This window comes from Perna viridis, chromosome 8 (genome assembly GCF_037379345.1).
Source record: "Perna viridis isolate PV_CMFRI_1.1 ecotype Kerala chromosome 8, ASM3737934v1, whole genome shotgun sequence".
Classification (NCBI taxonomy): Eukaryota; Metazoa; Mollusca; class Bivalvia; order Mytilida; family Mytilidae; genus Perna; species Perna viridis.
The window spans coordinates 9,378,263-9,398,742 of NC_142452.1; the positions used below are offsets into that span (position 1 = coordinate 9,378,263).

General features: G+C 33.0%; 1 protein-coding gene across 1 annotated transcript; it reads right to left on the reverse strand.

Annotated features, from left to right (window-relative positions):
- Nucleotides 1-930: 930 nt before the first annotated feature.
- Nucleotides 931-19,511, reverse strand: LOC148609231 (CD9 antigen-like). Its single transcript, XM_088540669.1, has 8 exons — nt 19,330-19,511; nt 13,180-13,380; nt 12,380-12,454; nt 11,209-11,307; nt 8,014-8,118; nt 5,389-5,472; nt 4,586-4,647; nt 931-3,536 (listed from the first exon to the last, which is right to left on the reverse strand). Exons 1-7 carry the CDS (start codon nt 19,393-19,395, stop codon nt 4,588-4,590), a joined length of 690 nt encoding a protein of 229 aa, XP_088396795.1. The 5' UTR covers nt 19,396-19,511; the 3' UTR covers nt 931-3,536; nt 4,586-4,587.
- Nucleotides 19,512-20,480: the final 969 nt, after the last annotated feature.

The window sequence follows — 20,480 nt, forward strand, 5'->3', positions numbered from 1 at the left end:
GTATGGCAGATGCGCTGAATTAACTTTCCCATTAAGGGCTAGCACATTGCCGGAGTTATACAATAACTCCTAAAAGAGTCATAGTTATAAACCAACAAGTCATGGGAGATCTACTGCCTTTGATAGGCAAAATAGATGACTTTTACCGTTTTGGGGGTCTTTTAAGGAACTTAAACAGAAAGTATTTTATCTATTCATGTAAGACTTCAAGTCATATTCAAAGATGTATGCAATAATTACTTTTCAAATAGTGTTCTGTGTTTTGCATTCATACAACTTACAGCACGATAAACTCGGTAGTTACATGGAACTGCTACATGTACATAGTTATGTTTCTTGGCGATAGTGTTATGTGATAATGTATGTTCTTTTTATGGATTAATTGCATCAATTTAAATGTTCGGAAACTAAGATTGTATTTAACTTATTTACTGTACTGTAATAGACGCATCTTCACTCGCCATTTGGTGCAATTTTATCAATTGATAAGGAGCGGCTTTCATTTAGACTTGACGCGGTGTTCATTTTAATTTCCATAATATTACTGCAATGCGACTCAATCACAGCTGAAACATCTGAACGTTAAGACAATTCTTGGTCAGAACGATTCCTGATAATTACAGATCAGAGCAACTTCAGACAATTCTGGGTTAGAAAATTCCTGACCAGGGTAATTTTAACCTCTGTAATTTTAGTATTTATGGCTTACAGAAGAGTAAATAGGGTATAATCTATTTTTCTTTCATTTAATGTATTTCCTGTTATTTCTCACTTTGTAGTTTGAGATAATGTGGTTTCTTTATCCAATTGGTCAATAGGTATGCGATTTTTTACGGTTTACCTGTCCTGACTGCTTTTCCCCAGAATTTAGTCTTTCCTTCACAGCGATTTATTTTATAGTTTTTATTGGATAAAAAAAACAAGGACTCCTCCATTTTACAACATTTTTATTGCAATATATAAAAGCTTCCCAGGCTGGGATATAGATTATAAAACAATAAAAAATCTAGTATGTATTTTGAATAATCTATTTGTGAGGGTGGACGTAAGTCGGAGGTAGATTTTAGCGGATTTATCATTGTTTTGTGTAGACTGTCTTTCTTATTAAAGACAACGGCAACCAGAATAATTACCGAAACTTGTTAAAACGGCGTTATTTGTGAAAAGTAAGGTTAATAGTTACTTAAAATAGGAATTTAATTACTAAACTTGCATTACAACGGGGTTTTTCGACATTATAAATAGGACGGCTACGATAAAATAGTAATTTGATCATACCTTTTAAACAACCAGAAACAAAACCATATCTTTGCGACATTTTCGTGGAATTGCCTTCATAAAAATCCGTCATTTTGCTGCCTAGAAAAGGGCATCATCGGGATTCAATCAGCAGATATACTGGCGCAATGTAATGTTCGATTAAAAAGTTCTTGTTTCGCTTTCACAAAATGAGCTCCTGAATTTATTTGTTGTGAAAAATATTATTTTCAAACATCAAATTAAATAATGCCTCATTCTATCAGAGAAGAAAATGGTATAATATCTGGAACAATAACAATATCGCTGTATCATATTCAGTGAACTTAATTTGTTAAGTCAGTGTGGCAAATTATTCTGGCCTATCCTAACAAAAACCAACCTGGGATATTATGCACTGAACAATCACAACATACACAGTTACCAAATTTGACATTGTCATCATTAGTTACCTATATTCTTGCCAAGAAAAAAATGATTGAAATTCAATCTGATAATTATCTATTTCAGTTACGACATTAGTGGAAACGAAATTTATTTAAGAATTGGCAATTATAAAAATTTAGTCTATTGAAAAATAACATAAATTTTCTATGGCCATATTGTTTATTGCGCGAAGAGCAATTAACAAAATATGGATATAGAAAATTTGTCATTTTTGAATAGACAAAGTTTTTATCAATGCCTATTCTTATAAATTAATTTTAAAACATATTGTTATCTGTAAACATGGGATAACTAGCTCTGATTGTTATATAGTCAATAAATCATGTATATGAAAAAAAGGAAGAAAGAGTTGTGAAATATCCATTATATTACGTTTATATTAAGAAATGTGTCAGCTTTTTGAATACCCTTGCTTCGCTATACATGTAAATAATTAGAGTTAATATATAATTAATTAATACATATCATTTAAAGTAATATTTGCTGCCTTGTAATAGTTACTAACAAAAATTAATTACACCGATACAGAACAAAAAAAAACAAATCTGCATTTTAGATTGCAACGATTCAAGGTAAAAAAGCAATTTATAATTACAGAAAAAAGTATACAAAAATGTTAATTAGTTAAATAGGCTTTTTAGGTTTGATTCAACACTCCCCATAAAATAAAACCGTAAATGTTTCAAGGCACTAATGAGGTAGCGTTTTAAAACTTACCTCAGAGGTTTCATACGATGACCAAGAGGAAGAAACTCGTCCATTTCTGATTAGTAATTTTTTTAGGAAGATGTTTTAATAAATTGGTTAAATCTACGCACAATACACATAAGCTAACTGTTACATTAATATATAAGTCAGGAAAGAAATGATTTATCTACAATGATAGATTAATGAATGGTCGAACTCCATCATTTAAAACTAATACACATCAGTCTATTCATTTTTTCAAAAGACCATTATTCCGAAACTGACCGAAATTTACTTTCGATTTTAGATCTGATGTCAAGAGACTCTCGGTAACACGGGAGGGTGGTAAAGTCGTTTAAAAATGTATGGATCAAAGTGGTGTTCTCATTTTAATTAGATTGGTACACATATACAATATACAAAAATAAAAATCAAAGCACTTCAAAAATATTTTACATACATTGGGTCTAACAAAAATCAAAAGTAATAAATCTTCATCACGTCTACATAAACAATTACACAGTGACCTGAAGATGGCAAGGTGACATGATTTACGTAACAGAGAAATGTTTAGTGTGGCATGAAGTCAGGATAAAAGCCATTTCCTCTAGGAGTAATAAAGTCAAAATAAACCTGATTAGATACAATCTACTTTTATCAAAATCTTTGTATTGCTTCAACTCTTTCACTGTATTAGTAGGATTAAAATGTATAAAGTTTATAAACTATCAATAATAGAGCCTCTTGAAACAAATCATTTTTTTATAGACAAAAGTATAATTCAAAGAATTTATGCAATAATATTAAAAGCTGACCAAATGACAAGCAGTATAAAACACTCATACAATAGATCCCTCACAAGATTAAAAAAATAACACTTTACAGACATATGTTCTTGCCATTTATAGTGTTTACACAGGATAAAACGCCTACATAAATACAGTATTGTGTATATGATACACACAAGGTTTCAAAACTACACGTCAGACTGTTAGTTGCATTGTATAAGGTTTTATAATGCACATGTTCCAATGATTACAAGAACTTTACAATATAATACAAGTAAAAAGCTGACAGAAAACATGACCAGATCCTGTGGCTTCAAAATGTCTTTATTCTAAACATTGTATCTTGTTAAGTGTAATCTGAAACATAAAAAAGAGAGGACATTGATACGTTCAGATATATTTACGAATGCCATACGAAAAAAAAAACGAAACAAAAACACAATATTTTTACATTCATATCGAACAAAATAACAGCGACGGCACATTATATACCGCATGAAAGGGCAAATGAATTATTTTCCATGAATATGTAAAGCATAAGATAAGCATAAGCAAAAGATGTTGAGCAGAAAAAAAATTAAAAATTGGTAAGTCTGATTAAAAGTCTCTTAAATATTATTTACTTGGGGACAAATTATTGTTGAACAATAGACTTTATGTGTACTGGGGTTTAATAGTGGGATGTAGAAATGTAATGTTCGACCATTGTTTACAACATTTTGCGGGTTACAGCAACATTTAACCACTTTCTATTTTGATTTGTTTTCTAAAGGAACATGCTATTCTTTTGTAATATTTCAGGGAACTGATGTGGCAAATGTTGCTACCTACCTTTGTAACATTTCAGGGAACTGATGTGACAAATGTTACTACCTACCTTTGCAACATTTCAGGGCACTGATGTGACAAATGTTGCTACCTACTTTTGTACTTCACGGAACCGATGTGACAAATGTTGCTATCTACCTTCGTAATATTTCAGGAGCTAATGTGGCAAATGTTGCTACCTTACTTCGTCATATATCAGGGAACTGGCAAATGTTGCTACCCACCTTTGTATTTCAGGGAACTGATGCGACAAATTGTGCTACCTACTTTTGCAACATTTCAGGGCACTGATGTGATAAATGTTGCTACCTACCTTCGTAATATTTCAGGATCTAATGTTGCTACCTACCTTAGTAATATTTCGGGAGCTGATGAGGCAAATGTTGCTACCTACCTTTGCAACATTTCAGGGAACTGATGTGGCAAATGTTGCTACCTACCTTCGTAATATTTCAGGGAACTGATGTGACAAATGTTGCTACCTACCTTTGTAACATTTCAGGGAACTGGTGTGACAAATGTCGCTACCTACCTTTGTAACATTTCAGGGAACTGATGTGACAAATGTTGCTACCTACCTTTAACCCTGCATATCTCTAAGTGCACAACATAAAATCATTGAAAACAGCATTCCAATAATCTGTAAGTAGAGTTCATAATCAGTAAGTTTCATAAATAAGGAAAAAAGTCAACCATCTTTATATGCAAAACATGTTCGAAAGAAGGCAGTTTAATTTGTTGTGAAAATTCAAATAAAAATTATATGAAATTTAATTTTGGTTTATTAACCACCACTTATATGTTCTTAAAGTACCGGCACCGGTCTCCAATCATAGATTATTTACTACACAACTTTGGAAAGCTTGTCACGATAAAATAATATTTTAATTTCAGCAAAACAATCAATATATTCCAATGTATTTTACAAGCAATTAACCTTACTCACTTATTTATAAGCACTGTTAATATATAATTTCTGATACTAACAGTATTCAGTGGTGGTAAAAAGTCTCCCTTGGCAAACAGATATGGTAATTCAATTATGGTGTTTACTGCGGCAAGACACATTTTATGGAATTTTTAAGTTCTAATTGAAATAGCTACAATCAATACCTCAATGTACTTATACCAATGCTTTTTTTTTCATGTGCTTTTACATTGTAAAGGTTCTTTCAATTATCACATTCTATCTGGTGAAGCAGGAATCCATTGGCTTGGTTATATATACAATATGCAAGTTATCTCCTTCTGCCTCAAGATTTTGAACGTATGAATTACAGTATACTAGTACTATCATCACACACAAAAGTTACAAACCTTGATACATGAACAGAATTAGTTTATTTATTTGTTTATTGGTCACAATTAATTCGATACTCACGAGAATAAGAGCTATTCCAAATAGTACACCAGCAACTAACACCATTTTACTCTCAATCCATGAAGTAAATGCTTCAGTGCAACCCTAAAATATAAATTAATTTACAAGTAATCATATCTTATATTAATAATTTATAGTAACAGTTAAGTGTGATATATATATATATATATATATATGGATCTGAAAAATTCCCAACGATGTTAGAACTGTCAAATTTGCGATGCAAATTTTTGGTCGTTCCCTCCGCGGGACTCGAACTCGTACCGCTGTGACATCTATTGCAACACCGCCTGTACAAAGTTCATCGCCCTAGACCACTCGACCAGCAAGGCAACATAAAAATACAGCTTTCGCTGGCCGGGTCATTCCTCCTCGTAGGATTAATCTAAGGCTGTAACTTAGTACACGATGTATGGTAGTACGGGACAGTTCATCTAGGTGTTATCATGTAGGATAGAGGATAAAATTAATTAATTGCAAGTCACAACAAATCAATATTATACAAATGTCTCAAAATGTGACGACTATAGTCGCTACACTGCTCCATCAGATCAAATTGATACAGGGAAGATAATGTAAACGTATAGAAAGGTCTGAAAAATTCCCAACGATGTTAGAAAGAACATCATTCATTCACATTGTTGAAATCAAAGTTTATTTTCAGATCTTCGCACCTACATGTGGACAAATTTGAAAATGGGATACAATATCAAAAAATAAAATACATGCGCAGCTCATTAATTAAAGGATATCCCACTCCCCATCCCAGAAATCATTTTGTTAGAATATAAACAAAATTGTCAAACCAAAAGTTTGGTGACGCTCGATCTTAAAATTGAAAACAGTGTTGTACGCCTCTATCAAAATATCAAGTGGCTGTGAAAAGTAAGGTCGACGAATATTCTGCATCAGGGAAAAAACGAAGTCAAAAGGTCCACATTTGCATCATGTGATAAACAAGAAAGTTTCATGGAAATTCATTCAGCGGTTTCGGAGAAGTCGTGGATGGGAATATAGTCGAAGGACATGACCAAGTCCATGTCTTGCATCATAAAACCCCAAAGTCGTTAAGATAGAAATACAAAACAAGAGACGCTCAAAGGCATTGTGAGATGAAGAAGTTTCACTGAATTTCATTTAGTGGTTTCGGGGATGATGGTCCTGTCTTGGTCGACTAATGACACAGAACATTGTACATGTTTTGCGAAAGGGAACCCCTTAGTCTAAATTATGAATTCCTTAAATATGAGTTTACAGTGTCGGTATGCTGTGAATGAGATTTTTGTTTGATACTGAGACCTAGGGATAGCGGTAATATGTTTAACTTTTTTGAAAAACAGATTTTCGTGGTTTTATCATGTAGACAATTGAATAATCTACTGCATGATACCATATCTGAGACATTTTGGTTGAGGAATAATTTATTTAGGAATTTATTCGGCTGTTTAGAGGAAAATTGAAAATCCCATTTTTTTGCAATGATTTTTTATTATTTCTGACTGAAATGGCCACATGACATTAAAAAACCCAGAAGTGTCAATTGTAATAATACTAAACAGAAAATACCAGATAAGTCATTAAAAGACATAGACGCTCGAACAATTGAGTCACAAAAATCTTGGCCTTTTGCGTCATAGGAGTACAAATATAGGCTTATACTGAAAAAGGATTCCGAGAATATTCTTTGGCGACAAACTGATTCGGAAATGGGAGGCATAAAGGTATCTGAAAATTATAATGATCTTGATGAGTAACAGGGTGGACTAAAAAGTTGCCACGTTAAATATGTCTGCGAGCGACGACAATGCCGTGTTATGTATGAACGAATCATTTTTAATTATTAGTTAATCATTACGTTCAACGACAGTTACTTCATGCCTGTCGGTAGGAGAACATTTAAGAAATTAGGCATATCATGTTTTGTACGTTTCCTAGTTATAAGAAGTAGTCTATATATATAAATCAGACAGGAGGTGATTCATACATGTCAAAGACCCACCAAATTTACATTTATTTCTTATTCAGTACCGGTCACACAAAACCGGTCTAAGTTTGTTATATAGTTCCTTCACTTTTTTGAGTGCCATTTTGAATTCAATTTGATTTGGTTGATTTTAGTGGGAGATCAATGTGTGGTTTTCTCAAAAGAACATATCTAAGTACAGAAAGGACTATTGTTATTCATAAATATAATTTATGTATACCAACAAAACATCATTTACTCTGTGTTTTTGTACACTATGAATCACCTCGACCTACATTAGGCAGTGTCTGAATTTGTATATGGACTGGTACTTAATACAAGTAAGCTTACTTCATCGTCCTTACCGTTACTGAGAGTTCGACATAGAACAAGCGATTATCTGTCTGCCAACAGGCCAATGGACAGAGAACAAGGGTTTATCTGTCTGCCAACAGGCCAATGGACAGAGAACAAGGGTTTATCTGTCTGCCAACAGGCCAATGGACAGAGAACAAGGGTTTATCTGTCTGCCAACAGGCCAATGGACAGAGAACAAGCGATTATCTGTCTGCCAACAGGCCAATGGACAGAACAAGCGTTTATCGAAGTCTGTCAACAGACCAATGAGGCGGTAAACCAATATAACTTATAATATTACTCACTTTAGTGTCGGAGATCACGCTTGCTATTTTGCAATTCATTTGCTGAAAACATAATTTGCTAAGGGATTCGTAGTCCATCGCTCCATCAGCTCCACAGCAATGAAACTAGAAGGTGAAAAACAAATACATAAATGTCTATGTACCGATCTGCATTGTAAATTGCCCATAAACCTTCTAAAAGGACAGTTTTTTTTAAGTTGATCCGCCGTTTACAAAAAAAAATGTCTTATGAAATAACTCATGAATGGTGATAGCAGATTAAGGCACCATAAGGATGGACAGGCTGGGCATTTAAAAAAATAATAAAATTATTCTGAAGTTTGTAAAAAAACATACTCAACTACAGATAAAAAATAATTCAATATTCCCTCATTACTTAACACGTAGACTTTCAAATACACATTTTAACTCTGACTGCATGCGACTAAGAAACTATAACTTGAGGCTCTAATGAGTCTGAATAGCTCACCTGACTTTAAAAGCAAAATTTGACTTTTTATAATAGTAGCCATTTTTTTTCTTGGATAAAATTTCCTAACGCTCATACAAGGAGTAATCATATCATTTTTCACTAAATTATGTGCAGTAGTTTCCGAGGAGAATTTTGTTTAAAGTAATAACATTAAATGTAGGTAAAAACACTGAAAAAGGGCAATATTTCCAACATGGCTTAACAGATTCACACACAAAAAAGGCAGCACAGAAAGTCTCATTATGCTGAACACATTTATCCCCACGTCAGAATTTGTCTAAACCTAACGTTACGATTTGGAGATGTATATGCAAAAAACTTTTGTCTGACCCCTATTTTCTATTTTTTAGTAACGACGGTCATGTTTTTCGACGGCTAAAAAATCCCCTCATCAGTTCTATGCAGCACCACTCTATGAAACATTCATACCAAGTATTCCAAATTGACCCAGTTGTTTAAGAGAAGAGTTTTGAGAGTTAAGAAAAATTCATAAGTTTGGTTCTAATTGGTCTGGTAGTGTCACAAGATTTTTGAATGAAATAACAAGAAAAATAGCGGAAAAAACGCTGAAAACGGGCAATAACGCCAGCAAGGATTCACAGACTTGTTGACCACTGATAGATCTCATCATGCAGTACACTTTTATCCTTGTGTCAGACGACCGACAACGCCAAGTGATAGCAGTAGCTCACATATATTGCACGCCGTATTTATATCTATTCCACTTAAAAGATATCTTATACAATTTTCTATTTTTGAAATATTATAAGATATATCATATATTGTACAGTTAACAAGATATCATATTACATATATGAGATATATGATAAAGTGTATATCAAGATATCTTATAAAGTTCATGATATATCTTCCATCTTGTAAAGTAAAAAATAACTTGTAAGATATCCCATATCTTTTATAACATCTCATAATCTTTATAAACTATCTCAAAAGACTTTATAAGCTATCTTATAACTTTTATTAGATATCTTATAAAGTACAAGAGACATCTTGAACATGGAATACTAGTAAATAGGTAGTGCACAATGCAAGTATGTAATAAAGATTCTGTGAAAGTTAAATTTCATGTACGTGTGTAGTATGAGTAATGGAAAGGAGACGAACTGATATAAGGGTTTAAGTCTTGTTAGTGAATCCTGTCATTAATTTGCAATGATAGTTCATTTTATTCTATTGTTTTGGCTTGATGTGAAATTATGAAAATTACTTCATAAACATGTTTAAACAAAATCAATACTTTTAATTCATAGAAACTTGGAATAATCCTTCATGACCATTCCTCAGCCTTTAAAGGGATTTTGGCAGAAATACATAGGTTGATAGATATTTACATAAAAAATCTTAATCAGCCTGTTTGCTAAAACCCATTGGGCAGGTTTCTTTTCAGGATGTCTAATCTGATTCAATGTTGAGAGAGAGAGAGAGAGAGAGAGAGAGAGAGAGAGAGAGAGAGGGTGTTGTTATCAAACCTCATCCAAAAGTTTACACTGCAGTTATGTCGTTGCAGATGAACAAATTAAGTAGCACTCCAGATAAGAATCATGCAAAAATGGGATTCAATGTTGGGAAGCCTACATATTTTCATTTCTGGTATTGTGTTTAAAATGCTATAGTAAGTGGCTTTTCATATAACCCTTGTTCTTATTTTTAGAAGATAAACATTACAAAGAATGTAATGTAGAATTAAAAACTAAGGGTGATAACTCTTTAAATTACACTGAAATACAAGAGAAACTATTGGATTCCCAAGTGAAATTATCTCCTAAGAACAGACAGATTGGAATGAATGAATATAATTTCATTATACAGACCCATAAAACAACTTGATATCAATAAAACCTGTTAACAATAAAAAAATAAGTAGCCTTTTTCAAGGTGTATCACATTTTAGAGAATTTGCATGATTCTTACAAAGACAGCTACTTTTAAAAGTTTCAAAAACTATGTTCACATGCAAGAAGTTCGACAAGATTGGTGGTCTATACAGATCCATAGTCATCTCCCGAAATTATGCAAGATTATCAACGGAAATTTTGAGGATCCGAGTGAACGTATATTAACATTTGACCATAGTAAAAAAAAGTATAAACCATATACATGTACCTGAAACAGAATTTATAATTTGATATCATTTATTTATTTATTTTTTAATCTGTTTTTTTTTATAATTGAAATCCAAGTTTTAAATTACGGAATTTCTATATTTCAAATTTTAAATACAAGTACATCAAAAACTAATCCTACAAAATGTAATAGGTCTACAAATATAAACCCCATATCTGGGATATACATGTATGATGCCCATGATTCAATATACACATAAATCTTTCCCACCCAACTGAAAATAACCAGTAGGTGGTATCAACTCTTTTATTTAGATAATCTATTTTCAAGTTACTATAATTGGTAATTAAATAATCTTAGTATGCGCATACTTTCAGAGGAGACGTCTTTAAAATGGAAAATCGGAAATCTGCATCATACTGGACCGTTCAATGTCATTCTTATTTCTCTTGAGTTTTAGCCAAAAATAATATGTCTGTTTCCTGCTACCCTACCTACCCTAAACATTTTGGCTCAAGCACTAATAAAGTCTAGATGTTTTTTAATCAAATTATCTCCATACCTAACTACCCTTTCTTTACTTGCTAGTAACAATAGACACGACAATTGTTTTTGCCTCATCATTGCACCATACTTACTTTTTCTTGTATTATTTTCATCAGATTAGTGGCACTTTCGTCATAGTCACAGGATTTTTTCACTTTCTCCTTGAAGACTTTGTGCACAACATCTCTAAACTGTAATACATACAAGGTAATTTGTTTTCGTTATGCAAATTTAATTAAGAATCTATAGGGCATAATTAATGTTGAGTACTCAACAGCCAAGATTTTTATCCAAGTCGACCATATTCATAGACAGATCCAACGGGAGATCCGGGCCCCATTATAAAATAGATTTTTTTTTTAAAAGTTAAATATTTATGTAACATCATTTAAAAATAACTAGAAAGTGATATATAATTCAATAATAATCAATGGTCATTAAGCATTACGTTATCAACACAAGTGAAATCTATATTTTTGCATGGATTTTCGCATTTTCTTGAGAAAAATATCTAAAGCCTGGATAAAGCCCTCTGTTTTGTAAACTACATTATTACCTAATTATAAGGTTTTATCTTGTTTATTAAATATACACACATTTTTCTCTATTTTCAAAATTTATTCAGGACATGGCGATCTATTCCTATTCCTGGTCTCTTTGACATATTCCCCATTATTTTCCATTCTTTATTATATCTCATAGACAAATTAGGTAATAAAACAGTTATCAAATGGGTTGGCCTCGTGCAATAGAACACTTGATCATTCTCAGAACCTCAGGACAAATATTCTGGTCTATTGCATCCAACCCATTTAATAATTGTATAGTATTGCACGTTTTAGTGCAATAAAATGATGTATAACTTGTTTTTTTAATGAGGAACATGAGGATTATTTCAGGATTATTTTTCATGGTTGTATGCAAAAACAGGTCCTTAGGGTACAAACACATGAATCTGCGAACTGCTGTGATATAAAAAAAAAATACTTTTAATTTTAGGGACTATGCATAATTATTTTCATGCTCATTTGTAATTCCTTTTGCTTATAGCATTCAATATCTACTGAAGAACTTCTTTTAACAAGTACTCCGATGAACCAAGTTACCAACTGCAGTTTTACAACCTATTATAAGGTTCTTCCAACTTTCAATGCATGAATTCCAACAACTTGTCCCGATCGTGTAAGTATGTCGAACAATTACATGAGCTATATTCCTCGCCCAATGAATTATTTAGGTAGTGTATGAAGAAAAAACACTTACCCCATCTTTTGCCACAATCATATAGATAGCAACACCTAGCAGGGCTACAAATATCACAAAAAGGCAGGCAAAAAACTGAAAAAAATCAAGGTATATGAGTAAGATATATATTTACTATACTGATTTGTTTCAGGGTTGTAGTACATGTATGTACAGTAACTGTAGAATTAGGGTATATATAATGGTCTACCTGTTAGTGGTTAGAAAACTCACATAATTCTAAAACTATTATAACAGTTCATGTCTCTTAGTAGCGAAAAAAATTATGAGTACCTATTTTTCTTCATTCCTGCACTAGGTCCATATTCTATAAGTTGCACTATCTTCAGGTTTCATTTGTGTAATAAAACGTAACTCAAACCAATCCAGTAATTCTTGTTTTCCTCAGTGTTATTCATGTTGCCTTGTGCGATTTTTTGTTATTTTTGTTTGCCTCTTGTGAGTTCTAACCGTGGATTTCAGTCACAGTTACGGAAAATTGACAAGATATATAAAATATACTAAATGAAAACTGTATTTTTATAAAGCGTAGTTAGTCTAGAGTGTTTGACTCGGTGCAGGCGGATTTGCCATAGATATTGGAGCAGAGAATGCAATTGGGTTCGAATCCCGCTGAAGGAGCGTCGCAAAATTGCAGTCTTGAATCGATTTAATAGTAGTTATGATGTACCTTAGACTTGTATATATATACGTCTTAGAATGTGACGACTCCATTCACTACACTGATACATTATATATATATATATATATATATATATATATATATAATTCAAAGTAGGGACTTTCTTTTATAAACTCACCAATGCTAGCATAACCTGATTATCCCGTATGGCACCGCAGCATCCTAAGAAGCCTATCACCATAATTATAACGCCAACAATAATGACAACGTAGGCAGCTGTGAAAAGGAGGGAGAAATCATCTACACCCTCAGTGTACCTATCAAATTCATCATCAACCAGGATCCAAATACCTACTCCTAGCATGGCACATCCTAACAGCTAAAAATAGAATGTAACAACGGTACTAATAACATAGTAAAGGATTGTAAACGAAAGAGAAGTTTTGTCTGTTGTGTTTACCAGAACCTACTATACTCTAGTCCTTGTAGTAAAGAGCGATATGATAAGATAATATAGTTTTATTTTGATTTGGTGTAAGTTAACAAAAAGCAGAAGTTCTAAGCAGCTTTTAACCGAATATAATATACGTCAGATTACTCAGAGGTCATTTTAAATTGGTACTCATGATCTTAAAAGTAAGAGGTACATCTAGAATTGAAAATTCAGTCTAATTAAAAGATCAATTATATAGTTTTATTTGACTGATGAGAAAGTCATACTGTTACATCTAAAGACCCCATAGCTACACCGGAAGTGCATGGTACATGTGTATAACAAAGAGACAATCGTTTTATCAATAAACACTGGCATTTTTAAAATTTTATTTCAAGCGTTAAAGTTTCTATTGCCTTCGACCTGTTAATTAAGTATTGCCAATGTATAAGTACGTTACAAGTAGAAACGGAAAATCGTGTACATCTTGTGAATGTAAGTTGTTGTTTTAGAATCATTAATAGTATCTAGAGGCTCTAAAGAGTCTGAATCGCTCACCTGGAGAATTTGAAATCATATGGTCGTACCATTTACTTTTAGATCATTTAAACAACAACTTTTGATAGCTCCATATACTTACATCAATCCTGTCATCCACTGAACCATCTGAGCCACATTAAGGCAATTTCGTTAAAATTGGTTAAGAGTTTTCTTGGAAGTTGTGTAAGATGTGAAAAAATTACAAATGACGGACGTAAAGTGATGACGTGAGCTGACAGAGATTTTCGGTGCAGACAAACTAATAAAACAGTAGGTGTACACGAGGGCGAATCGCTAGACAGGACAACGCCTGGAACACCAAAAATTAACACACAATGCACGAAAAAAGCAGCAAAACAATACAGTAAAAAACAAACAAATCGAACTCCGCTTTTGGTAAAAATAAGGGTTGGGCTAAATGAAGCTACCAATATATATAAACGTTTTTCTCATATCATAATGCCACAGAACTGGTTACTATACGTTCCCTCTGACTGCCTCTGAAAATGTAACATTTGTTCACTGACTCGTAACATGCTTATTAACATTCATAATTGTTGCTATAGTTACCATATCAATCAGTCGTTAATCTAGCAGAAAATTGTCAGAAATGTCAACTTCACGAAGAGTTGGGTTATGAAGGAAGAAAGTGACACGTTATGTAATATCTAACAAATCCTTTTTCTTCTGAAGTCCTGTGTATTTGTAACTATATGGAATGTATTGTATTTTTTCTATATACATCATTGCAGCTACTTAGGAGCAATGAAACTAATACTTGTACGCTAATGAACCGGCAACCAGTATAGACAAATGTAATAAAGTTCTGAATATATTTCTGAGGACAAATACGATTAAGATAGGGCTCGCGCCGATATTGAAAAAAAATGTCTTTTACACAACTATAAATTTGTTTAGATAGTGTACTAAAATGTCGATATATGTAGTAAACTTAAAACTACAATATAATGATTGTCAATTTGCCCTAGCAACTGTAAATTAAATTACATTTTAAGCAATATGATTTATGATTGAAATATGGGCGACTATCATGAGTATGGTCCAATCAGACTAAAGCATCATACAATGAGGAGCTGTACCACCAGCTCATGATATGTCCGTCTACTAATAATAATAGTGGTTGAAATTGAAAAGGAGTGTACGTCAATAGCAAATCATTCGCCAAAGCTTCATGGAATTTGAACGACGGACGTGTGGACGCCGACCAACGGTGTACAATGATTCGTCCAGTCTTCGCGTTAAAAAAACATATCTGATAATAACGTTACCATGGTTAGGATCGCTCAAGTATTAACGACATGGCACGAGTATCATCAGGTTTAACAATCCACGTTATTATGAATATTATAATGTACCACTACAATTCCTTCGTGAGCCTCAGTATACTGAATACACATATTTTTCACAGCATGTTTAATGACTGTAAATAAGTAATGCAAGTTTAAATGAGATTCCATAGAGTAAATAAAGTTTAAGCTTTAAGTCCCTACTGTAATACAAGCTTTTGTCATATGTCCCATTTATAACCCTTTATTTAACAATTTTTATGGGCGGTTTAATACATTTGTAGTATCATATGGGGCCACAATCAAGTTAAGTGTGAACATAAAAGAGGGGTCATCCTCATACTTTCTACTTACAAACTTAAAATAGTACGAGACAAAGCAGTAGGATAAGGATCACAGCCCCTGTTAAGCAATTTCAATGAAAGGTGGGTTGTTGTAGTATTGAATCCGAAAGACAGTATACTTTCTACTTCGTTCAATTCTGTCAATACTTGATAAAATGAGGTTAAATCATTAATCTATCATCTTCACCTGCACTCAAACCACTTTAAAATGTACACTGCAACAGGTGTAATCAATATTTAAACTACACACAACTACTGAACCAAATAACTTCGGTTTAAATAGGATTTGAAGTAATATATTTAAAAGAACACGCAACACCGCGTATACGTCGATATATTGACGGACACGAGAGAATTAAAATAGAAGAATAGCTGCATTCAATTACACACGGAATCGTATTGAGCTGAATCTCTGAAAAACATGAAGGTGACTCAGACTCAATGACAATACCGGAAATCAATACTCTAGGCAGAAAATGAATAATGCATAGATCATTTGCGCAGAATAAATGCTTAACTTGAAAACTAGACTCATTTGGTTTGATTTACATACTACAGGTGCTTTTTGATCATGAACGTAACATAACGATGTATGACGATATGAAATTTGAATGTCAATGAATATCGGAAGAAATACTATGTATAACAGAATTTAACTTAAACTGCAACAGTTTAGCACTGGGAACAACTTACAACACACTGCAGACTGCAGGAGTTTTTGGCATCATTACTAATAGCTCATAAAACCATGCGCAGTTTACAGAAATCAGCTGATTGCATTCCTTCTAGTAATTAATAGGTTTCCAAGTATCGATCTATACTATTTTCAGCATCGTTGAGTCATTTTCGGCATAAAAACAAACAAGAACACGTGTTCTTTTAAGGTCCTAACTTCTTTGTGTACATATTAAAGCTTTTCATTTGAAATTGTAGTTCAGCTCATCTGGACCAAAGGTTCGACTCGATATGGGTATTTTAAAAGATCTATGAAATTCTTCGAAATTATTCTAAACACACACATTTCCTATATAGCAAAAAGGGTTAACATATTTTATTTTGTGGTATATTGTAGCTAATTCTGCATGAACCAAAATAGGCCGAAATGGTGGATAACTGACTGTTAAAAAAAATCAATCTTTGTGTGTATGAAGTTCAAGTGGCACAGCGAGCGAATGTGGCACTCCGTCAAACTTTCAATAAGCTACCGATATTCATATTTGAGTAAATGATCCTCCATCAAGGACATAATAACGTCGAAAGACTCACTAAAAACTGCATCGTTTGCGGAAGAGTCATTTCTCGCTTCTGAGAACACATTGACTCAATTGTCTTCAATTAGAATGGTCTATATTTTGATAGGCACATTTGTATTTGACAAATGCTCCGCTCCAAAAGGCTCCCTGGTATTGAGCCTGTGGTAAGTAGGGTAACCAAACCTGAAAACAGTAACAAATGAGAAGAACAATTGATGCGATTTACTGGGACTTGCTTCCACTATCTGATATTCAGCTCGGCTAGTATAGAACATAAGTCTGGTAAGTATATTGGTATTTACATACTAGTAGGGCTGCATATTTGATAGTGTAGGCCCTGTAATTTACTTCTGGTTCTAGTTGTGATCTGGTAAAGAGTCATCCCACTTTCAAACTCCAACCTAAAAATTCTTGAAATTTAGGGATTTTTATCTTGGTTAATAACTATAAGCGGCTCATGACAGAACCGTGGGTGTATGAACGTTCGATCATGTACAGACGATTAAAGGCGCGGGGAAACTTGACAAGTAATAGGGTATAGGAATGCGGCCCAAAAAACTTTTACCCATTCCATTCATATATCCTGACAATGAAAAATTGACACCTATCTAAATATGTATTTATAACTGTAATAAAATAATACTGCATCATAGGCTGGTTGGTTAAAAAAAAAACATTTAGTGTAATGACAAGAGTATGAATGTGATGTGATGTTCATTCATCTGTATCTACAAATCACATCAGGATACTGGTCAGAAAATATATTATTGTATATAAAGAAATCATTATCATGTCAGGGTTAATTAGGATTATTGGATCCCTTCCTGCTATCAATCTTGTTAATCTTTATTTACAAATGTACCTTGATATTTTTAAGGATGATTTAATTGATGTCAAATCGGTAGCCATGTTTGAATATACAGCCTATTGATTATTTCATATGTAAATGTTACTACCCCTATTACATATACTACAACAAAAATGCCTACCCTTTTCATATATCAATTACCATAAAAAGTACACCGATAACGGCCACTCATCTGTACCTACCTTTTAAATTTAACTGCCCCTTTCCCCGCGATTACAGAGGCGTTATTTTGAAAATGATTTTTAAAAAAATGTGATTTTTTTTTTGCTTAGAACATCTAGAGAATGAAGAATACAGGAGATAGCTAATCTCAGCATATAATGTTAAAAAAGTTAGAGAAAGCCGCGTGGAAGACAGCACTTAGATAACAAGAGATATTAATTGTTAATTCGAATAAGAAACCCTACAATTTCATATACGATAGTCAGTTTAACTAATGAATTGTTGACAGATTATCACATATTACAAATTACAAACTCTTTAATAACTTTTGTAACAGTTACTTTCACCACATATATACTCACTGTGGGCGTTAAATAGTCAAATGAACATAGCTGTGTACATTATTTGCATTTCACAAGCGATATGTCATTGCGGTGAAAACGAACTATTTACATTGATTGAAAAAAAAATAAATAAAGGTGTTAAATACATAAAGGTGCATCTATGCATATATGAAGGGTTTTCGTAGCTTTGGATTCGAATATTACAAGCTGAAGCAGTTTCCTCCTGATAGTTTATCAATAATTTTAGTTTTTTTCAATTGACCTTAATGATTTTATGACGATGTCCGACTTTTCATTCATCAGCAAAGCATACATGTAATATTGAATTTGGCCAATGTAGCCTGTCTTGTATCGCGGTATACGTCCAATTATGACAGTAACTAAGCCTCATGTACGCAATTATGTACATGTATATCTTTCGAAGGAGCAGTTTCGACACACTGACAAACAGTTTGTACATCAAAGAGATGTTGAGGATGCCCAAGGGAGAAAACGTTACACATATCTGTAGGGATAACTGGATTATTCAATGTGATAAACGTACTTATGAACGCCCTTCCATATACATGTATATGATTCTGTAAAAGAAACCCTTCATTTTAATATTACAAGCCATTTGAGTTTGTGTAATACATGCAAAATAACAAAGTATCGGAATATATGCTCAAATGAGTATATAAAGTAGTCAATATTCGTCCTTAAATAACACTTTAATCTTTCTATATCTTAGCCAAGCACTCACGTGTCGAACGTATTAATGCATTCTTCTATTCAATAGATGGATACATTGTTTTGGTACTACACTTCAGACTAAACCCCTTAATTGTACCCCGAAGCTCACTGCGCCAGAACGTTCTTCCAGATCTATTTATACTGACTATATCGGATACGATCAATAACAATCGAATCTCTTCATCAACTGTTTCCCGCCATGGGTTATCAAAAGCAAAATGACTAAATAGGTCAAAATTGTTTAGATCTTAACAGTGTTTAACACAAATACGCTCGAAACATTGATTTTAACACTCGATAGTCTGCGCTGAAAAAAGAAAATGAAACAACTGAAAAAATACATACCCAGAAAAGAAAGTTAAATCCGAACATAAGATATTTAATGCATGTGTGACAGCTTCCTAGCGCCATAATTGCTTTTGTTCTTTATTTATTAAATCCTCAAGAAAGTGGAAATATACGATATTTGTATGTATCCAATGTATCAATACCACACTGACTACCTGGTAAAACGCCTATCGAAGCTTGACAGTAACGCGTCACAGACTACGGGATATCAATAAGCCAGAGCTAGGCTGTTTATTGTGCAGGGCACCAGTGTATTATTTTTGTATCGGATAGAACACCAACGCGAATTCTTTTAAACTATATCATAAATTAATGCATCTATTTCTTGTTATATCAAAAACCGATAGCAAACGTTAATAAAGCTATGAATAATGCATACAATATCTCGGCTACACAGGTATTGAAGAGTCAATTGTATATGTACACACTTATAATTTATGTATTTTTTCCTGAGGCTCTTTACCAGTCTATTTAAACCGAGTCGTAAATTGCCTTGAAACCAAATGAATAGATTACGGTTTATCTGGTTTTCACCATGACCCAATCATTAATCTCTGCAAAGCAGGCAGCCAATCTCATAGAGTTTACAGGCTACTTATTTTTTTTTACAAAATGGGTATAAAATGTATATATACCAACATAATGTTAAGGCAGGGTCAGATCTAAGAAATTTAGCAAAACTTCTTAAACAAGCCAGTGCCGTAGCCAAGGGGTGCACTTGAATACAGTTTCATGTTTCAAAAGGGGTGCACATCCCATTTTAGCTGATTTTCTCTAGGAATTTTAAATATTTTAAGCAAAAAAAGGGTACGTTTAAACCCATAGTACCCCCTCTGACTACGGTCATGCAGCCATATTTTAAATACCGTCTAGTTTTAGATGCTTGGCTAACTTGGCCACTACCAAATTAATTGTGGTATTAAAATCACTAGATGCGGATTGTTTTCCCCGTTTTCTACTTTTTTTGTGAATATGACATTCGTCCACCTGGCCAAAAACAAAACACAAACGTTAAAATAAATTGTAATATAATGTAATTGACAATGTCTAACAAAACGTACCTCTACGAGAAACTGGAAATTGACATTACGTCGGTTTAAAAAAAATTGTTGAGAAAAATTTTTCTAAAATCTTCGACAGTGATAAAT

Coding starts and splice junctions, on each gene's coding strand:
- LOC148609231 (XM_088540669.1), bottom strand. CDS start 19,395: ATGGCGCTAGGAAGCTGTCACACATGCATTAAATATCTTATGTTCGGA. Junction 12,455..13,179: donor ATCAGGTTATGCTAGCATTG/GTGAGTTTATAA, acceptor GATTTTTTTCAG/TTTTTTGCCTGCCTTTTTGT. Junction 5,473..8,013: donor GCGTGATCTCCGACACTAAA/GTGAGTAATATT, acceptor TTTATATTTTAG/GGTTGCACTGAAGCATTTAC.